This window comes from Pelophylax lessonae (assembly GCF_965119305.1).
Source record: "Pelophylax lessonae genome assembly, chromosome: 8".
Classification (NCBI taxonomy): Eukaryota; Metazoa; Chordata; class Amphibia; order Anura; family Ranidae; genus Pelophylax; species Pelophylax lessonae.
In genome coordinates this window covers 126,617,011-126,631,446 of record NC_138775.1, presented here as the reverse complement: position 1 = coordinate 126,631,446, position 14,436 = coordinate 126,617,011, and the positions used below count along the sequence as shown (strand labels likewise).

Sequence of the window (14,436 nt, the reverse complement as noted above, 5' to 3'; positions counted from 1 at the left end):
AGTTAGGAAGCTAGAAAACAGCCACACAGGTCAGACTTAAATTACTGAATCCCCATCAGATTAGATTAGTGGGTACAATGCCCGGCGGGTGTGGAGATGCGATTTGGTGTACATCTTGTGGCATGTATACGTTACTCGATCAGGCGATCGAGGGCGAATACAGCTGCACAAAATGTAAGCATGTTGCTTCCCTGGAAGCTCAGCTCCTGAATTTGGGAAGCAACTGGCAACACTAAGAATCTCCATACTGAAGGAGAGCTGGGAACGTACCCGTCAGGTGCAGGCAGGGGCCTGCACAGAGGAGGGTGGAGATACAGGGGTGCCGGCATCAGAGCTGAGTAGATGGGTGACAGTTAGGAGGGGTAGAAGGGAACAAGGCAAGGAGGCCGGTCCTGGGCTGGAGCACCCCAATAAATACGCCCCGTTGCGTGGTGTTGGGGAAACCAGTTAGGGACCAGCATTGCTGGAGCAGAGCGACGTCCCTAGCTGCCAGGGGAAGAACTCCTCCAGTGAAGCTGGGAGAAAGGGAAAGGAAAGACAGGTTCTGGTGGTAGGGGACTCAATTATTAGAAGGACAGACAGGGCAATCTGTCACAAAGACCGTAAGTGCCGAACTGTCTGCTGTTGCTCGGGTTCGGCACATCACGGATCGGGTGGACAGATTACTGGGTGGGGCTGGGGAAGACCCAGCTGTCATGGTACACGTGGGTACTGTGACAGGAAGTCAGGTAAATCTGGGAATGTAGTCACTGAGAGGAGACACATTCCCACCTGCTTTGAAAAGTTCACTAATTATTATAGGGTGTCGGCTGCCAAAGGCAGCAGGAAGGTGTAAAGAAGTTGAAAGGCCTTCAGCTGTTCAGAATGAGGAGATCAAGGCCTCTATAATTTGTCCAGAGAAAATCTATTGAGTGCTGCCTCCTGTCGCCGTGTGGGCTGGGAGAGGAAGGCAGACAAACTGCTGCATCCTGACGCCATGTGGGTAGAGGACAGTCCTGTGTGCCCCCTGAAAGCTGAGTGAGCATGGGGAAGACCTCCTGAAGCGGTGTGCGCTCAGGAGGGTAAAAACGAGTGAAGACGTCTCAAAGGTGAGAAGACGAAGTGTTTCTGTGTGAAAGAAAACAAAGGGACATGTTCAATGGACAATGTTTATATGTGAAAAGAAAACAAATGGACATTTGAGTGTCTGCTGTAGGATCAGCAGTGTCGGCCCAACAGTAGGTTGGGAAGACTTCTTAGGTAGGTTCCAGCTGTGAGAAGGTAGACGCCCACAGCGGCCAGGATTTATTTTGTGTTTTATTTTATTTTGTTGTTTTGCTGCATGCACTTGTTTGAAGAAATTGGAAGAATAAACCATAAACCTGTTGTTTGCAAGCAATTTTGGGCTATTTCTCTGTGAAAACGCACCCCCCAAGGAGTCATCTACGCCTACCAACGAGCTAATCCCTTACAGTACCAATGACAAAGTGAGAGGAAGGTGGAAAGTTCTAAAAAATAATTTCAGGGATTTAGGGAAAAGATTGAAGAGAAGGACCTCCCAAGGTAGTATTCTCAGAAATACTACCTATACCTTGAGCCACACCAGAGAGACAAAAGGAGCTTACGGAACTGAACAAGTGGCTGAGGAACTGGTAAAGGGAGAAGGGATTCAGGTTGCTGGAGAACAGGGCTGACATCTCAGTCGGTTACTGACTCTATAGCAGAAATAGGCTGCACCTAGAAGTCTTGTAGAGATTCCACATCCCAAAAACACTTAAATAGTGACATCGGCATCAGGGGCTTCATAGCTGCTGCTAATCCAGGACTGATTCATTTTGATAAATATCAGACGATCCATGAAGTCTGTGGACAGATGTATTCTATTATCAGTAACAGAACCTCCAACAGCACTGAATGCCCGTTTGGAAAGCACGCTGGATGCAGGGCAGCCCAGCAGCTCAAATGCATACTGGTCAAGTTCTGGCTAGTGATCTATTGTCATGACCCTGTAACCCAGTGGATCGTCAACAGGAAAGCTATGCATCTCTGTTTTTGCCCCTAGATTATTGTCCACCATATGATGCAGACGCTGCCAATGGGATGTGGAAGCTGATAGCCCTGGGCGCTGAGGACTAAAAAAATAGTTAGGCGGCCCTTATTCCCCACCGCTCCTCTCTTGACCAACAGAAGTCTCAAAACTATGTTTTCCATGACACTGTAACCTACAAGAGTAAGAAAAAGCATTGGATAAACTCCTCTTTAAAGTGTCCTCAAGAGATTTCATCTTCTGCTCCCTCTGTGGAGATTGGATGAGTTTTGAGACTTTCCCCTAGTAACAGTGGTCAAGGAATGGTTTCCAACCAATAGTGATTCTTCTCCTTGATGCCACGTATTCTTGGGTCATTTTACAGGCTTTGAAGCATGAGGGAGTCCATGCAACGTAAGTTTGCAGAGGCATGAGAAGCAGACTCCTCTGGGTCACAGAGGATTACAGTATCTGGAGCTGCTTCCCCCCAGCCACGTACTACTCCTAAGGGTTCGGGGGATGGAAAACCAACCTCTCCTCTTGTGCGCTCTGGGGCGTAGGAAGAATGGTGTCTGTATAAAGCGGGACATGAGAGGAAAGGAAGTCCTCCTCTTCCTCCCACTGCTCTACCTCGAGTGCCCTGTCCATAATGCCACACAGAGTCTGCTCTAGCAGGAACACAACAAAGATTGTGTCACTGATGCATGCATTGTCACAGCTCACCATCCTTGTGGCTTCCTCGAATGGTGACAATACAATGAATGCATCCTTTATCAGCAGCCACTGGCCTGGGGTTGAGGCTATTGTTGTACTATACTCACACAGGTGGCATGAACCACCTCTAGGCCTTCCCCTGCAGAGCTGCAAGAATCTCTGCTCCAGTGTGGTTCCTGTTCCCCAGACACACCAACTGAAGCACTGCATGGCACCTTTTCGCCTAACACATTAAATAGCCCCTTGAACGTTTAGGGGGCACTTGTGGTTCATAGGACAATTCAGCAGAGGAGGGCATAAAGATGGAGGAGGAGAAGGAGGGGGTAGAGCTAAAAAATCTCCCATCAGCATCACTAGCTGTAGTAGCAGCACAACAAAGTACAGCACTGAGCCCTGTCCTGCATCCTTCCGAATTGCAAGCAGAGTTACCCAGTGTGCTGTGAATGAAATAAAGCATCCCTGACTATGCTTGCTGCACCATGTGTCAGCAGTAAGGTGGATTTTGTGGCTGACTGTCTTGCCCAACAATGGCACAACATTGCCTTCCACTTGATGGTACAGAACTGGAATGGCCTTACGTGAAAAGAAATACCGACTAGGAACCTGTCATTGTGGTACAGCACATTCTGCAAATTCACGGAAGGGGGCAGAAAACACCAGACAGAAAGGCAGAAGTTGTAAAGCCACCAGCTTTCACAAACTTGCACTTAGATGCTGGGCATGTGGATGACAGTGACTATATTTTTTTTTTCTGCTGCAGCAGATGGGGCAGAGAAATTTGCCTGCTATAGTCTACAACTGGTGATGTGCTACTGGCAGACGTGCTGCAAGGACCTGGGACACCCTGCACTATACCATCATCTTTGTCAGTGGAGGCTGCAGAGAGGTCATGAGGTATAGCGGGGGTAGACTTATGGGGGGTAAGGAGGAGGAACAGAATTGCATCCCTTTTTTGTGACTTTCAGGTGCTCTTGACAACAGGCTGAGTGGTGGGAGAATAAATGACTTGTCAAGCATGTGGTACCCAAAGAGCTGTTGTTTTTGCCACGCTTGATGTGCTTGAGACTAAGTTTGCAAATTGCAACAATGCGATCGGCTTCACATGTGCTAAAAAAGGCCCAGACATCTGAGCTGTGGGAAGGGTGGCGGGAGATAACAGCTCCACAATGTGATGGAATAGGGTGGCTGCTCTGTACTCTTCCCTGATGGCTGCCTCATTGGGGTTGTGCCTCACCCTCACTTTCCTCCTCTGCTCTATCTGGCACCCAAGTTGCATCAGTGACCTCATCGTCATCATCATCTCCCCCATCTTCATTACCACTGGAGACAACTTGGCAATATGCTGTGGCTGGGGGAACATGACAATTTGTTGTTTACCAGTGTTCTCCCCTCTCTGTAGGCTCATGTTCCTTCCTTCCTCAACCCCAGAAGCAAGATCTGAATCAAGTAATGGCTGTGCATCGTCAAGGAGCAAGTGGCTGACATGGTGTTCCAATAACATGGTGTTCCAATAAGCTAACTTCAAATAGCTGAGTCTTTCATGCCTGATGCTGGGGCTATGACAGGAATAGCTTTAGACAAGGAGGCAGAATAAGCCACTCTGGCAGCTGCAGTGAACTGCACACTAGTTTCTGCTTGGGTGACTGAAGATGAGGAGGATGATGATGGTTTAGTAAGCCAGTCCTGGGGAAACATAATTGCCAATATGTGTACCTGTGTTCTCCTCTCTAAAAAAAAACATAAAAAACCTCATGCTATGTATGTGTGATGTCTGCAGCTGCTGTCCAATACACCTGACATACACCATAAATTGTGTTAAATACACTTCAAAAAATACAATTATAATAATACAGTGCTTGCAAATCAAAACATAAAAAGGTGCTGAAGTGCTTCATGTAAACATGCTGTGAAGTGTGCCACAGTCCCCTCTCATATCCCCGCTTACCAGAGAAAATGGACCCCCCAGCTTTTTAATCTGGGGGTCAACCACGCTTGTATCTAGTGTTGTGAATACTAGACCTCTTAGCATCTTAATCGGGTCTCACCAATATTAGTCTTGGGACGGCTCTAATGTCCTCGAGGCTGCTGCTTCAGAGTACCTTTATCACAGGTAAGGTGATCACGCAGCAGCCTGGAGGTCATTAGAGCTGCCCCAAGACTAATATTGGGGTAATCACCTTTCCTGTGATAAAGACACACTCAAGCCAAACCCGGCTTGCCTTACGGACTTCTCCCTGCCTGCTCCTGATTGACTACCCGTGTTTGACCCTCGGCCTGGCTTCTGACCTTGATTTGCACTAACCTGCCTGCACTTCCAGTGATCCAAGTGACTGTCTTTCCTACTGCGGATCCGAGTCCTGACACAGCTACACCTGCAGGCAACCCGTGCACCTTTGGGCACAGCACCCTCTGTCACCATCTCCAGGGGTGCTCTGCACTCAGCCGCAAGGGGAGCCCTCTCGTCACCTCAGCCTCCAACCAGGTTTGTGACAGCATAATCCAGCCACTATGTCTGAGGCTGAAAGAGGTGCTTCCCCGCTAGAGGCTCTGTGCCAGCAGGTCGCCGGCCTTACCCAAGCAGTGAAGAATCTGCAAGACGGATACTTTCAATTAGAGGGTCGCCTACAGAACCTTGCAGTATCTGCTACACCAAGCGTCCAGAATCCACCTGCTGCACCCTCTGCTTCAGCTGCTTCAGACCAAGAACACCCCGCATTGGCCTCCTTGGTGGTCATGCCAGTTCCAGAACCCAGAGTTCCAGTCCCCGAACGCTTCTCGGGGGATCGACGGAAGTTTAGGGCATTCCAGAACGCCTGCCAGTTATATTTTGCCCTCCAGCCCAGGACTTTCTCCCTGGAGTCTCTACTCTCAGAAGACCCCCAGTCTTGGGCTCACCATTTATTAGAGCTGAAAAGCCCGGTGCTTAACTCAGTCTCCACGTTCCTGGATGCCATGGCACAATTATATGACGACCCTCAACGTGTGACGACTGCAGAAACTGCCCTTCATAGCCTCCAACAGGGGCGACGCCCAGTGGAGGACTATACTGTGGACTTCCGCAAGTGGTCGGCAGATACCGGCTGGAATGAGGCAGCCCTCAAATACCAGTATAGGCTTGGTCTATCTGAAGTCCTTAAGGACGAATTAGCCAGAGTTGATGCCCCGGCCACCCTGGAGGATCTTATTAAGCTGGCCATTCAGCTTGATCGCCGCCTGCGGGAGCGAAGGTCTGAAAAGACTGGTATGTACCGGCCTTCCTGGATGCTCCCCAGGGTTCCACCCTCACCTGCACTTGTGCTTAAATCTCCACCTGCTCCTGCTGCTGAAGGAGAACCGATGCAGATTGGACTAGTACGGGGTACCCTATCCCCTGCTGAGAAATTACGGCGACGACAGGCCAATCTCTGCCTGTACTGCGGAGGTTCTGGACATTTCCTAAGCAACTGTCCCGTAAGACCTAGTAAGTGCCTTCCTCCATGTCCTGTCTACTTCCAGGTCTCTGGATCCCCTCCTGCTCACCTTGTCTTACCCATCTCATTGCAGGTGGCGGAAGGGGAGATCCCGCTCCAGGCAATCCTTGACTCCGGAGCATGCAGCTGCTTCATGGACATCACCTTGGCAAAGAGATTACAAATATCGCTTAGGAATAAGAAGCAGAGACTTGAAGTCCATCTAGCTGATGGGACTATTCCCAGATCCGGACCCGTGACACAGGAGACTATCCCCATCCTAACCTGGACGAACTCTGGTCATCAGGAATTTCTCTGCTTTGACGTTTTGTGTTCCCCTATGTTCCCTATTATTCTCGGAATTCCTTGGCTCCGGGCGCACAATCCTCAAATTGATTGGCCATCTGGGAGAATCTCCTTCAACTCCGAATACTGCCAGCAGCACTGCTTTGTCCCCGAAATCAGCAAGCCTCCCGTTTGTCTGTCTGTTCAACCCATCACCAGTACTAGCCAAGTAGTCATTCCTACCTGGATGTTTTTGACAAGAAAAAGGCTGATGCCTTACCACCTCATCGGCCTTATGATTGCCCTATTGAGCTACTTCCAGGTGCGGAGATTCCGTTTGGGCGAATTTTCCCTCTCTCTGAAGTTGAATTGGAGGCTCTACGCCTTTATATCAATGAAAATCTCGAGAAAGGATTCATTCGCCCCTCCTCCTCTCCGGCTGGCGCCGGCATCTTCTTCGTCCAGAAAAAAGACCACTCACTGAGACCTTGTGTGGATTATCGGGAACTTAATAAAATTACAATTAAAAATCGTTACCCACTCCCTCTTGTCCCTGAACTCTTCCAAAGATTCCGTTCTGCCCGAATCTTTACCAAACTAGATTTACGCGGTGCTTACAACTTGATCCGCATTCGCGAGGGAGACGAGTGGAAGACAGCTTTCAGGACCCGCTTCGGGCACTTTGAATATCTAGTCATGCCCTTTGGACTATGTAATGCCCCAGCCACCTTCCAACACTTAGTAAATGACATTTTTCGAGAGTTCATAGATCACTTTGTAATAGTGTATCTAGATGATATTCTCATCTTCTCTGCCTCCCTGGATCTTCATCGGGTGCATGTAAAAAAGGTCTTGGCCACATTAAGACTACATGGACTGTATGCAAAGGCAGAGAAGTGCGAGTTTGAAAAACTGTCCATTCAGTTTCTGGGACTGATCATCTCCACAGAAGGGATCTCCATGGACCCACAGAAGGTGGCTGCTATTATCAATTGGCCAGCTCCCACTGACAAGAAAGGCATCTAGAGGTTTGTCGGGTTTGCTAACTTTTACAGACGCTTTATCAAGAACTTTTCTACAATCATTTCTCCCATTACCCAGTTAACCCGCCAGCAGGTCTGGTTCCAATGGTCTCAGGAAGCCCAGTTAGCCTTTGATCAGCTTAAGATCCTTTTTACATCTGCTCCAGTACTGCAACACCCAGATCCAGCTTTGCCCTTTGTTCTTGAGGTAGATGCCTCTGAAGTTGCCACAGGAGCCATTCTGTCTCAACGCCAGGGGCCCAAGGCCCTGCTTCACCCCGTCGCTTTCTTCTCCAGGAAGATGACTCCACCAGAGAAGAATTATGATGTGGGTGACCGGGAGCTACTAGCCATCAAGTCGGCACTGGAGGAATGGCGATACTTACTGGAAGGCGCTACACACCCCATTATGATCTTTACAGATCACAAGAACCTAGAGTACCTCAAGACCGCCAAGCGACTCAGACCACGGCAAGCCCAATGGGCCTTATTCTTCTCCAGGTTCAACTTCCACCTTACATATCGCCCAGGATCCAAAAATGGGAAAGCTGACGCTCTTTCCCGCCTGTTCCCAGAGACCCCGGAAACACCTGCTCCCAGCACCATCCTGTCACCACACAACTTTTTGCTGCTTTCAACCAATCTAAACACAATGATCAAGCAAGCCTCTGCCCGGTACCCAGAAGCCGAAACCTTGGCATTACAAAGAGACCGAAATCTCTTATGGCATAATGACAAAATTTTCATCCCTCCTGAAGTAAGACCCCAAGTCCTGAAGGCTTGTCATGATCACCTCCTTACCGGCCACTTTGGCGTCAGGAAAACGTGTGATCTTGTTCAAAGATCCTTCTGGTGGCCCAATCTCAGACAGGATTGTAAAGATTATGTGGACTCCTGCGTAACTTGTCTCCGCAGTAAAGGTCACAATACCAAGACTTGGGGCTTGCTGAGACCTCTCCCTGTTCCGGAACAGCCATGGAGGATGATATCAATGGACTTTATTGTGGACTTACCCCCTTCAGACGGATTCACCACCATCTTGGTAGTAGTCGACAGACTGTCCAAGATGGCTCACTTCCTGCCTATGATAGGCACCCCCTCAGCTATGGATACGACACATATATTCATTAAAGAAATTGTCCGACTACATGGACTACCAAGTAGTATTGTGTCCGACAGAGGGGTACAGTTCACTTCCAGATTCTGGAAATCATTGTGCAGGACTCTACAAATCCAAGTCTGTTTGTCGTCTGCATACCATCCACAAAGTAACGGACAAACAGAGAGGACCAATCAAACGTTGGAGCAATACCTGAGATGTTTCTCTACCTTTACCCAGGACAACTGGGCATCTCTTCTTCCATGTGCCGAATTTGCATATAATAATTTGGTGCACGCCTCCACAAATCAATCCCCATTTTGGGCAAATTATGGGTTCCATCCCTCCTTTTTGCCGGATGTCATCCCGGAGGCTTCAGTACCGGCAGTCCAGGATAGGGTGGCCTCTATACAGTCCAACTACCAGACCCTTAAAGAAGCAATACTGAAGGCTCAAGAGGATTATAAGAGGCACTTTGACAAAAAGAAGAAGGGAAATCCTATGTTTAAGGTTGGAGACAAAGTTTGGCTTTCCACAGCAAACATCAAACTCACTTGTCCCTCACGGAAATTGGGTCCTAAGTTTATTGGACCTTTTGAAATCAAAAGGGAAGTTAACCCCGTGGCATTTGAATTAAACCTTCCCAACTCCGATAAGATACACCCAGTCTTCCATGTCTCTCTACTTAAATCTGCAGTGACTAGTTCATTTCCTAACAGGGAGGAGCCACCTCCACCTCCGGTTACGGTTGGGGACGACACAGAATTTGAAGTAGAGGCCATTATAGATGGTCGAAGAAGAGGAAGACAAGTGCAGTATCTCATTAAGTGGAAGGGGTTCCCACCTGAAGAGAACTCATGGGAACCAGCAAGTAATGTTCATGCCCCTAGACTCCTTCGGGAGTTCTTTGGCAGATTTCCGGAGAAACAGGCACGTTTGGGCATCTGGAGGCTGCCCCTCGGGGGGGGCACTGTCAGGGAAGAACTTGATAAAGAATGGCAAAGTTTCCAATTTCCAAAATGGCCGCGCAGGACTGTCAGGAAATGACATATATGCTAATTCCAAAACAGCCATGTGGGACGTCCTAATTAGGGCCAATTATCAACACCCACTTCCTATATAAACTCAGCACTGGCTGCCATTCATTGCTGGATTATCTTCAGCTAGTACCTGTTTGCCTTGTGCCTTGAAACTCCTGCTTGATTGACTACCTGTTACCGACCCGGCTATCCTTGACCTGCTCTGGCTTTCTCCTGCTCTGAACCCGGCTTGCCTTACGGACTTCTCCCTAAAAAGATAAAGATGTGCAAATGTGTACGTGGATGCACTTTAATCAATGGAAAGTGGTGTTTGGTGCACTTGAGTACTCACTACACAGACATACTCCCCCAACACACTACAATATACTGCAAAAAAACTGCACTAATGCACAGAAATATACTACGTTAAAAGTGCACTAACACACAGAAATATACTGCATTAAATGTGCATTAACGCACTGAAATTACCTGCATTAAACGCGCAGTAATGCACTAAAATATACTGCGTTAAATGTGCAGTAATGCACTGAAATATACTGCATTAAATGTGCACTAATGCACTGAAATATACTGCGTTAAACATGAACTAGCACACAGAAATGTACTGCATTAAACATGCAGTAATGCACTGAAATATATTGCATTAAACTGACTCTAACCCACTGAAATATGCATTAAACTGCATGTAACGCGCTGAAATATACTGCTTTAAGTGTGCATTAATGCACAGAAATATACTGCATTAAACATGCAGTAACGCACTAAAAAAACTGTGTGAAACACGCACTAACGATCTAAAATATACTGCAATAAACAGCAGTACCGCACTGAAATATACTGCATTAAACGTGCCCAACACCCAGAAATATATTGCGTTAAACGGCATTCAGGTGTTCGTCAAACAGGCGAACAGCCAATGTTCGGCCCAAACCCATGCTTGTGCTGGACCATTCACCCATCTCTAATTATGTATGATCCAAGTCTGATCTCAGATGTGGCAGTACGGGAACGGGACAACTTGCGATCTAGCGATCACAGGATGATCATATTTAGCGTAAATCATAGGAAAAGGAGGCACAAAGGTAGCACAAGAACACAAAATTTCAAACAAGCAAACTTTTCTGAACTGCACTCAATACTTCAAGACATCAATTGGGACCAAATCCTAAAAGCATTGAACATGGAAGACTAATGGTAATGCTTTAGGAACATATTAAACAAAGGTATCACACTACATTCTTATGGGAAATAAATATAGAAGAGTGAAGCTTAAACCTGGATGAATGAACCATAACGTAAAAAGTTTTATTAAAGAGAAAAAATGGCCTTTAAAAAATATAAAATGGAGGGGTTAGCATTCCAACACTATAAGGAAGGCAATAAGAGGTGTAAGAACGAAATCAGGGTTGCTCACATAAAAGACGATGATGGGAGGGTGTTTAAAGATGACACAGCGAAGGGAACTATAATAAATGCTTTTTGTGCTTCAGTTATTACACAGGAAAAAGAGGGGTGTACCGACCACACAAGTATTGTTAGTAACACCTCACAGGAGGTACCCTTGTGGCTAACAAAGGCCAAAGTCAAGAAAAGACTAGATAAGCTTAACACAAATAAATCACTATGACCAGATGGTTTACAGACAGCATACTGTGGACAGCATACTGACAGAAATTGTACCAGCTGATTTGAAAAAAGCCAATGTGTACCAATATTCAAAAAAAGCCAGATACATATTCCTGGAAACTACAGGCTAGTTAGCCTAACATTAATAGTAGGTAAACTATTGGAGGGGATGATAAGGGACTATATCCATGAATTTGCTGAAGAAAACAGTATCATTTGTAGTATTGAGCATGGATTTACGAAGGGTCGTTCCTGCCAGACCAGTCTGTTAAAATTCTACAAAAAAGTGAGCTGCCATCTAGATAAGGGGAGACCTGTGGATGTGGTATATCGGGATTTTGCCAAAGCATTCAATACGGTTACCCACAAACGCTTAATCTACAAGCTGAGATCTGTAGACATGGACCTGTTCTTGGATAGAAAGGTCTATTCTTGAATAAAAAGGTCTGTTCTTGGATAGAAAACTGGTTACAGAGTGTGTCCAAGGGGTGGTGATAAATAATGTGTACTCAGACTAGTCTGGAGGGCTAAGTGTGGTACCCCAGGGCTCTGTCTTGGGCCCATTTTTGTTTAATTTATTCATAAATAATATAGGGGATGGGATAAATAGCTCAATCTCCATTTTTGCTAACGAAACAAAGAAAAGTAGGGCAATAACTTCACGTCAGGATATAGAAATTTTACAGAAGGCCCTGAACAAAATAATGGGGTGGACAACTACATGGCAAATGAGGTTTAATATGGAGAAATGTAAGGTCATGCACTTGGGGACTAAAATCATAAACGCAAACTACTCACTAGGGAGAGAACGTTTGGGGCAATCAAGGATGGAGAAAGATCTGGGGGTCCTAGTAGATAGTAGATTGAGCAATAGCATGCAATGTCAAGCTGCAGCAACCAAAGCCAGTAGAATTTTAGAATGGATAAAAAAGGGGATATACTCCAGAGATAAAACTATAATCCTGCCACATTAAAAAAACTTGGTTAGGCCACATCTTTAGTATTCTGTCCAATTCTGGCCACCAGTCCTAAGAAGGAATGTGCTAAAGCTGAAGAGAATCCAAAGAAGGGCAATGACATTAATAAAGGGACCTCAATTACAAGGAATGACTACATGCACTATATTTGTTCTCGCTGGAGAAAGGACGCTTGAGAGGGAACATGATTACAAACACCTCAATGGTGATTCCAAAGTAGGAAAAAAACTATTCAGTCTCAGGAAGTGTAAGAGGACACAGGGCCACACAAAGAGATTGGAAGAGAAGTGGTTTAACCTTAAACTGCGCAGGGGCTTTTTCACTGTCAGAGGAGTTTTTCACTGTCAACTGGTGATGGCAGCGGGGAGTATTGATATTTTTAAAAGACTATTAGACATGCATCTAAAAGAACACAATATACAGGGATATGGGAAATAATTACCGACACTGACACACGTACACATACACAGGTTGAACTGGATGGACTATTGTCTTTATTCAACCTTACCTGCTTCGTAACTATGTGAACTATGATATTTACTGCAGGAAACCTGCCTTGAAAAAATAAAACTGACACTAAAGTAAAAATAAATGGTCATACTACACTCACAAAAACTGTTCCAAAATAAAAATTAATGATCACACCACTCTCACACTGAACTATTACTAGATTCAGACTGAAATTATATTGTACACTGACAATAGAATCACAATAGCACAGTAACTCACTAGTAGCACTGAACAGTGCCCTGTTCTATCTCTCTCTATGCCAATATCACACTGCAAATGGCCGCTATGAGTTGAATATTTTTATAGTGTGGGGCGGGACTAAGTGCAATGAGCAATGATTGGACAGCCATCAATACTTTCTCCAATCATGGCTCTGACAGTGCTCTGCGCCCTGATTAGGCTAAGCTTACATTGCTTCAGCCAATTAGGGCTTCCAATGCACTATGCAGCGGCGCAATGCATTGTGGTCATTCGGCGGGTCGAACAAACGGTCGAATGCCCTGATTATTCGGGTGTTCGCACAACTCTAAACAGCATGCTAATACTGTACCTTTAAACTGACTGGGGAAGTCTCATTTGTTTCTAGTGGCACAATCTTCTCTGTTGAGATATGGGACCATTTCTTCTGCTGCAGTTCACGGGCTTTACGGTACTTTCTAGAGAAAAAAAAACAATATTCAACAAAAAAAACAAGGAGATTTTTCAAAGCAGTGTACCCAAACTTCAGCTGTGTACCACTATCACAACCTTTTCAGTACCACTTGTACTAATAAAACCATTAGTAGACTCCTCAAGGATATTAACTATGCTATCTGTTGTGTAGTTTTACAACCTAGAGTCCTTTCACACAAGTCTTGTCTGATCCATTCAGCTGGGATCCATGAACAGATCCCTTGCTGAATCAAAGCAGAAAGTCTGGTTCACACTGGTGCGACACATGCTCCAACCTTGAGAGCACATGCCCCATGAGGGGTATAGATCAATGGTTCCCCATGAGAGCAATTTTAACTCGTCTGACATAAGTCAGTTTGACTTTGAAAAAGATTCCTGCACTACTTTGCTTTGACTTTGCTCCGTTTTCAGCCCATTCAATACCATTGAAATCCGATCAAAGTCGGATCATCATCTTAACTGACTTGCACTCTGAGGATCTTAAAGTGGAACCTCATGCCAAAAGGGTCAAATAAAACAGCATGGGGTCCCCCTTCCAAGACCATACCAGGCCCTTTTAGTCTGGTATAAATCTAAAGAAGGAACTCTGGATAAGGGTCTGAAATATATTTTTTTTTGGGGGGGGGGGGGTACGCCTTTTTCTTCTTTTGGCGTGGGGGCTTCCCCTCAGAATCCATACCAGCCCGAACGGTCTGGTATGGTCTTGGGGGGGACCCCACACTGTTTTTTTTTTTTTAATTTTGGTGTGGGCTTCCCCCCTCAATATTCATACAAGACTCAAAGGGCCTGGTGTGGTCGGATCAAAGTAAAATTCATTGAAGCCGCATGGTCACAGGGTAAAGTCGGATCAGAAGTCATCTGTCTTCTATGTCAGAGCTGTGTGAACCCAGGCCGGAGTGTCTCTTTTGTGACTGGACAGTTTAGTCCTTCAGATTACACAGGGAGATTGGTACGATGTTATGAAGGCTACAACATCAACTAAACAGTAACACCTGTTCCTTTGCAAAGTATGTTGCAAATATAAAAAAAATGTAACA

At 46.0% G+C, this 14,436-nt stretch overlaps 1 protein-coding gene across 1 annotated transcript in view; it reads right to left on the bottom strand.

Annotated features, from left to right (window-relative positions):
* Positions 1-14,436, bottom strand: part of GUCY2C (guanylate cyclase 2C) — a gene marked incomplete at both ends in the record, with an annotated part of 728,187 nt that overhangs the window by 445,306 nt on the left and 268,445 nt on the right. The window contains one exon of the mRNA XM_082266300.1: positions 13,278-13,383. Within this exon, the coding sequence (XP_082122426.1) occupies positions 13,278-13,383 (106 nt within the window). The remainder of the gene's footprint in view (positions 1-13,277; positions 13,384-14,436) is intronic.